The sequence below is a fragment of the Nelumbo lutea genome, chromosome 4 (genome assembly GCF_056320005.1).
Source record: "Nelumbo lutea isolate HS-2025 chromosome 4, American lotus-T2T, whole genome shotgun sequence".
Taxonomy (NCBI): Eukaryota; Viridiplantae; Streptophyta; class Magnoliopsida; order Proteales; family Nelumbonaceae; genus Nelumbo; species Nelumbo lutea.
The window spans coordinates 84,640,272-84,648,026 of NC_142687.1; the positions used below are offsets into that span (position 1 = coordinate 84,640,272).

General features: G+C 39.3%; 1 protein-coding gene across 1 annotated transcript; it reads right to left on the reverse strand.

The window, feature by feature from the left end:
- Positions 1-3,483: 3,483 nt before the first annotated feature.
- On the reverse strand, positions 3,484-5,970 carry LOC148861442 (uncharacterized). Its single transcript, XM_088985044.1, has 4 exons — positions 5,002-5,970; positions 4,736-4,851; positions 4,241-4,372; positions 3,484-4,108 (listed from the first exon to the last, which is right to left on the reverse strand). The coding sequence occupies exons 1-4, from the start codon at positions 5,968-5,970 to the stop codon at positions 3,484-3,486; spliced, it is 1,842 nt and encodes a 613-aa protein (XP_088841170.1).
- Between the last annotated feature and the right edge of the window lie 1,785 nt (positions 5,971-7,755).

The window sequence follows — 7,755 nt, forward strand, 5'->3', positions numbered from 1 at the left end:
ACTAAATCCCATAGTTCTTGGGATAAAAACGAGGTCTTCATCTTGGTACTCAACACACATAATTACTCCCTTGGAAAATCAGAATTGAAGGTTGTGATGGGTTCACTCCAATGTGATTATTGGCCATCTGGATTGAAATAACTCTGATACTAGATGTTAAAAAAAATAATGGATGCCTAACACAATGAAAAGAACAGTAACAAGGCAACGAAATTAGCAGAAATGGCATATTTTATTCACTGCATAGCCATCATTTAAATAGCAAGAAAACATAACAAACTATCAGAGATTCTAGTACCAAACACCCCTGATATGACTCCTAAACAATAGCAAATACAGCCCAACTGAAAAGACTAAGCCATTCTCCTAAACAATAGCAAATACAGTTCAACTGAAAAAGACTGAGTCATTATTTGACTAACTCAACAGTAAATAGTTTCTACATTAATCTTTAAAATTTTTGGATTCCCTCCTACACTTCTTTGTGATGTTCTCTTTGTTTAGCATCTGAGATAGCTCAGTGAACACTTGATATCTTTTCTATTTGCCTTTTCTTTGTTTGTTTGGTAACTTTAAATTTGTATCTTTTGTTTTTTTGCTTCTTCTTGCTTTGGCTTAGATAGAATACTAATAGCAAGAATATTGACATTGAGTAATGGTTCGATGATTAGGTTGATTGAACCCTTTGTGTATTTATAGTAGTCTGTTGTAGTTTGAGTACAATACAAACACTATGATATAGAGATAGGTTACAACACTCAAGAAGAAAGATAAGTTACAGTAAGGATGAGGAAGATCTGAGTAGAACTTTATCTACAATATGATGCCAATCTGAGTAGGAGACTATTGAGATAAGCATGATCTAATACTTCCCCTCAAGTGAAATGTCCAGGCAGACATGAAGCTTGGACCTTAGAGAGATGAAACAACTGCCGCTGATCGGCTTCGTGAGAAGATCTGCAACTTGATTACTAGAGGATATAAACTAAACAGATAGAGAGCATTTGAGGACGAGGTCCCGTAGGAAATGGAAATCAACTTCAATATGTCTTGTGTGAGCATGAAAGATAGGGTTGGCAGCAAGATATATAGCACCAATGTTATCACGCCAAATAACTGGTACTATTGGGAATGAGAGGCCTAAGTCTAAGAGCAAGGAATGAATCCAAAGTAATTCAGTGGAAGCATTGGCACAAGCCTGGAATTCAGATTCCATGCTTGAATGAACAATGGTGGATTGTTTCTTAGAGCTCCAAGCAACTAGGTTTCGGCCTAAATAAATGAGATAGCCTCCAGTGAAGCGTTGTTTGTCTAGGCATCCAACCCAATCAGCATCAGAGAAAGCTTGAGGAGATGGTGAGAAGTATGTCATCAACATAAATGAGCATGTATATATCGAGTCCTTTTGATAGATGAATAGGGAGGGATTTGTCATTGACATATGAAAACCCAACTGAAGAAGATGAGAATTGAGGTGAGAACACTAGGTGTGGGGAGCCTGACGTAGTCTGTACAAGGCCTTGTGAAGTTTACAAACATGGTGGGGGATATTGGAATCCTCAAAACATTTAGATTGATGAACATAGATGTCTTCGAAGACATAGTGGCACAGCGTATAGCGCGATAACAGAGATTGTCACACGAACAAATCTCAAGATCAAGTTTCAATCTAGAAACCAAATAACACTCACAAAGAGAATTAAGCACACAGCTTGAATAATTGATAAAAAGTTCATTACAAACCCTAAAACATAAAGTATTTATAATGTACCAAAATAATGGAAAACTTGTAAATATTAAAAAACCAAAATAAGTAAATAAATCAACAAGATATCAATAACCAGTCATGAACCGGTGTCGGGTCACAAACAGACTAAGACCGGTCGTAGAACCAGTTCGTGATAGAGATTCGAGCCCCCCTCTTCAAGACATCATCCGGTGCCAGGTAACATAGGGTACAGAACCGATTGGAGGATCGGTTGACAACAGGGATTCCCCTCTAAGGTTGAACCAGTGCCGGTTCAGTTTGTGAACAGAACTGGTCGCAGGGCCGATTAAGAACAGACACTCCATCATTCACCTCCACTTGAAAAGAACTCGACCTCAAGTCATGATCAGGATATGCAAGCATCGCCTCAAGCAAATAAAGATGAAGATCAACAACATTAAAGATTTTGGAAATACCCATGTAATTAGGCAAATCCACCACATAAGCATTGTCATTGAACTTCTTAATAATCTTGTAAGGACCATACTTCTTAGGCTTTAACTTGCTATGCTTCCCAACAGGTATGCGCTCTTTCCTCAAGAACACCATGACTTCATCACCAACTTCAAACACCTTGTACCTTCGATGCTTGTCAGTTGCAACTTTATACTTCTCTTTGAAGTTTCTGCTTTACTCCCTTTTTCATTGACTGAATCTGATCTACCAACTGCTCAGCTGTAGTACTAAGACTTGGTACCCTGGGTAGCTTCACCAAATCCAAAGCAATGATTAGGTACTTTCATATAAACAATAGAAAATGGTGATCTACCTATAGAGCTATGAGCTACATTGTTGTAGGCAAACTCTGCTTGAGCTATGGCAAAGTCCCATTGCTTCAGTCTTTCTCTGCAAATACTACGAATCAAATTATCTAAAGTTCGACTGTCCATCAGTCTATGGATGAGTTGTATTGTTGAAATTCAAAGATGAATCAAATAGCTTTTACAAAGTAATCTAGAAGTGACTCAAGAACCTCGTATCTCTGTCTGAAGTAATGGTCTTAGGTACCCCATGCAAACGAACAACCTCCCTAAAGAATAGTTTGGCTGTTGCTGTTGCATCTGTAGTCTTCTTACATGAAAGGAAATGCGCCATCTTGGAAAACCTGTCAACAACAACAAACACAAAATCCATGTTTCGTGGAGTTTTTGGCAAATCCAATATGAAATCCATAGACAAATCTTTCCAAATAGCATTAGGAACTGGTAAAGGCATGTAAAGACCAGTATTCTAAGTCTATCCCTTAGCTATCTGACATATATAACACCTACTCACAATAGTAGTCACATATCTCCTCAGCTTAGGCCAATAGTAACGCCCCTTGATAGCCTCAATAGTCTTGTCCCTACCAAGGAGTCCTGCTAAACCACTACCATGCAAATCTCTAATGACTTTCTCTCGAAGGGATGTGCAAGGAATACACAATTGATCACCCATCATAAGAAAACCATCATGCACATAAAAATCACTCAATGGTTGTCTAGACATGCACTTCTTCCAAACTTGCTTGAAGTCCTCACCTTGAGCATACAAATCTTTTAAGCACTCAAAACCCATAATCTCAACACTAAGAGTCTTAATCAAGGCCACACGTCTACTCAAAGCATCTGCCACCTTATTCTGTTGTCCTGACTTATACACGATCTTGTATGGGAATTTATCAACAAAAGCAGACCACCTATCATGCATATCACTCATCAACTACTTTTGACTACTTAAATACTTAAGAGTTTGATGATCATTGTAAAGAACTCTTTAGCAATCAAATAGTGTTCCCATGTCTCCAATGCCCTAACAACAACATAAAACTCTTTATCATAAGTAGACCACTTTTGTCTAGTCTCACGTAGCTTTTCACTAAAGAAAACAATTGGTCTCTTCTCTTGTGATAACACAACACCTATACCTACTCCACTAGCATCACACTCAACCTCTAATAACTTGTCAAAGCTTGGCAAAGCTAAGACAAGAGCGGTACATAACTTCTCTCTTATTAGAGCAAAACTTTGCTCTTGTTTCTCTCCCCAATGGAACTTACCCTTCTTTAAACACTCAGTTATAGGAGCTACAATACTACTAAAGTGTTTAATAAACCGCCTATAGAAAGTTTCTAACCCATGAAAACTCCTCGCATCACTCACATTCTTTGGAGTTGGCCACTCTCTAATAGCTCGCACTTTCTCCTCATCTACTTTAATCCCATCCTTACTTACAACAAAACCCAAGAACAATAAACTATCACTCATAAAAGTACACTTTTTCAAATTAGCATATAGTTTATTTTCTCTTAACACACTCAACACCTCTCGAATATGCCCCACATGCTCATCAACAAATTTACTATAAGTTAAAATATCATCAAAATACACCACAACAATTTTACCAATGAAAGGGCATAGTACTTGATTCATCAGTCTCATAAAAGTGCTTGACGCATTGGTTAGTCCAAAAGGCATGACTAGCTACTCAAACAATCCATCTCTTGTCTTGAAAGCTGTCTTCCATTCATCTCTAGGATAGATTCTGATCTGATGATAACCATTTCTAAGATCAATCTTGGTAAAGACCATAACCCCATCAAGTTGATCAAGCATGTCATCAAGTCTAGAAATTGGAAACTTGTAGCCAATAGTGATTTTGTTGATTACTCTGTTGTCAACACACATTCTTTAACTCTCATCTTTCTTCGATGCCAATAATGTTGGCACTGTGCAAGGATGTCATCAAGTCTAGAAATTGGAAACTTGTAGCCAATAGTGATTTTGTTAATTGCTCTGTTGTCAACACACATCCTTTAACTCTCATCTTTCTTTGGCAAGGACTCATACTAATTGAACGTGCCCTTTACTCAACAGCTCCTCTACCTTCTCCCGCAAAATCTCATTCTCCTTAGAACTCATCCTATAGTGTGGTAGATTAGGTAGACTAGCACTAAGAACCAAATCAATGTGGTGCTGAATGTCTCACATAGGAAGTAGCTCATTAGGCAAATCTTCAGAAACTACATCATAAAACTCTTCAAGCAATCCTTGCACCACCACTGGAATTTTATTCACTTCTAGTGGTTCACTCACACTCTCCCCCTTTATAACCAACAAGTGAACCTTTCATGTATCTTTACACTCCCTAACAAACTTAGAGTGTCAATGCGTTATGGTAAAAAAGTTCCTCCCCTCCACTTTTGATGCTTTGGTTTGGTTATTTTCCACCATAGGCAACAATGTATAACGCACACACTCTTTCTCAAGCTGGTATGTGTTCTTTCTACCCAAGTGTTTAGCATCTACATCAAACTGCCAAGGTCTACCAAACAAAATATAGCAAGCATCCATATCCACAATATTACAATAAATCTCATTAGTATACTTACCAATAGAAAATGGAACCTTGCAGCGTTCATCCACATGTATGCCACCTTCTTTGATCCACCCAATTGTGTAAGGATTCGGGTGTTTCTCAGGAGTTAGTTGCAGCTTCTTCACCACATCTCTACCAATAATGTTCTCCTGGCTACCACTATCAATGATCAATTCAAATAATTGACCTTGCACCGTACACCTAGTGCGAAACAACCTGTGTCGTTGTGTGTCATCCCCATTTTTCTGAGATAACATAAGCTTCCTTACAACACACATGTACTCCTCATGTTCATAGTCACTTCCTTCGTCCTCTTCATCAGGCCCACAATACACTTCATTATCACAAACTTCTTCCTCCCTTTCTACTATATTAACTGCTTTTCTCTTGGGACAATCACTAGACCTATGCCCAACCTCATTACACTTGAAACACTTAAAAGGAACAAGTTTTGCATAAGGATTAGTGTTTTTAGGAGGGTTTGAAGTGTTACCTCGAGTGTTTCCTCTCGTTGTAGCTTTATTGGTGTTAGCTACATTAGGCGAGTTGGAAGGTTGCACCCCTTGAGTTGGCTTGCCCTTATCAACAGTTGCTTGCCTATTGTCATTCCCACTATACCGTCGATAATTATCAGCTCGAGTCCTCTCTTGAAACATTAACTCAGCCTTCAAAACTAAGTTCCTCGCTTCCTGCACACTCTTAACCATCTGGACTCCATTCTTGTCATGAATAGCAGGTTTCAAACCACTCAAATAATGAGCTGCTTGTTGATTATCACTTTCTAACAATTGGTTTCTCTTGGCCAATCTCAGAAATTCTGAGGTGTACTCATTCACACTCCTCATTCCCTACGCACATCTTTGATATGATTCAAACATATATTGTTCATAATCAGGAGGCAAAAATCTACATCTTAATAATTGTTTCATACATCTCCATGTTCGAATTGGACCTCTTCCTTCTCTATTCCGAGTCTCCCTCATTCATTCCCACCAAACAGATGCTCCTCCCTTCAATCGAAAAGCTACTAACTTCACCCTTCTCTCTTCAGGGATCTCCATATACTCAAAGAAACGATCTACCTCAGTAATCCAAATTAGAAGGCCCTCTATATCTAGATCTCCACTAAAAGTAGGGATATCCACTTTTAGTTTAAACTCATCACCATTCCCATTGTGATTAAAATTACCCTGATATTGCCAATTCTTACCAATCCTACCAACACCAAGATTAGCTAGAGCAACACCAAACTCTAAATCATCATCAACAATAGGTCTCCTAGGTAATTGAGGTATAGGATCAATGATTGGCCTACCGTGGTTATCTCCTCCGGCTTGATTCAATGCATTATTCCCATTCCTTGGAACATCTTCTCGCAACATTGTCCATAGTTGCCCAGCGATCTCTGTCATTGCTCTTCGATTGCTTTCCAAACAGCTTGTAACACCTGATCTCCGTCACAAGGTTGATTGCCACCACTACCATCTTGGTTAGCCATCTGATTGGGTGAATTCCCGCTTTGATACCACTTGGCGCAGCGTGTAGCGCAATAATAGAGATTGTCACACGAGAAAATCTCAAGATCAAGTTTCAATCCAGAAACCAAATAACACTCACAAAGAGAATTAAGCACACAACTTGAATAATTGATAAAAAGTTCATTACAAACCCTAAAACATAAAGTATTTATAATGTACCAAAATAATGGCAAACTTGTAAATATTAACTAACCAAAATAAGTAAATAAATCAGCAAGATATCAATAACCAGTCATGAACCGGCGCCGAGTCACAAACAGACCAGGACCAGTCGCAGAACCGGTTCTTGACAGAGATTCGAGCCCTCCTCTTCAAGACATCATCCGGCGCCGGGTAACATAGGGTGCATAACCGATTGACAACAGGGATTCCCCTCTAAGGCTGAACCGGTGCCGGTTCAGTTTGTGAACAGAACCGGTCGTAGGGCTGGTTAAGAATAAACACTCCATCACATAGCCATTAAGGAAAGCATTATCAAAGTCCAGTTTTTGAAAGAGGCCATCGAAGAGCAGTGGAGAGAGCAATGATCGTACGGATGGTCATTGGCTTGACAATTGGACTAAAAGTATTAGTGGAATCGACCCCTAGAACTTGATTAAAACCCTAAGCAACTAGTCATGCTTTACATCATTCAATAGATTCGTCAGCTCACCGTTAACTTTATACACCCACTTCATACCTACTACATGCATATGAGGTTGATAAAGCACCAAGGTCCAAGTGCCATTGGCAACAAGTGCATCGAACTCCCAGGACATTGCATCACGCCAACAAGGTTCTTTAATGGCTTTAGAGAAGCAACTAGGCTCATGAACCCGTAAGAGAACAGGTGAGCATAGTATGAGTGCGGGTAGGAGGGGTCGGGACTGGTTGAGTGGTGTCAAGAAAATCTTGCACAAGCCTAGTACCACGTGGAGGAGGAGAGGAATGAGAAGTGGCACTATTAGCTGGCGAAGACGGAGCAGCCAGAGATGAAGTAGAAGAAGAAGAGAAGGCTGGTTCGGTGTTCAACTAAGAAGTCATAGCTGGCAACGAACAAGTAACTAAAGTGGATGTAGATAAAGATGAGAAACCCAATGGTACAAAGATAGT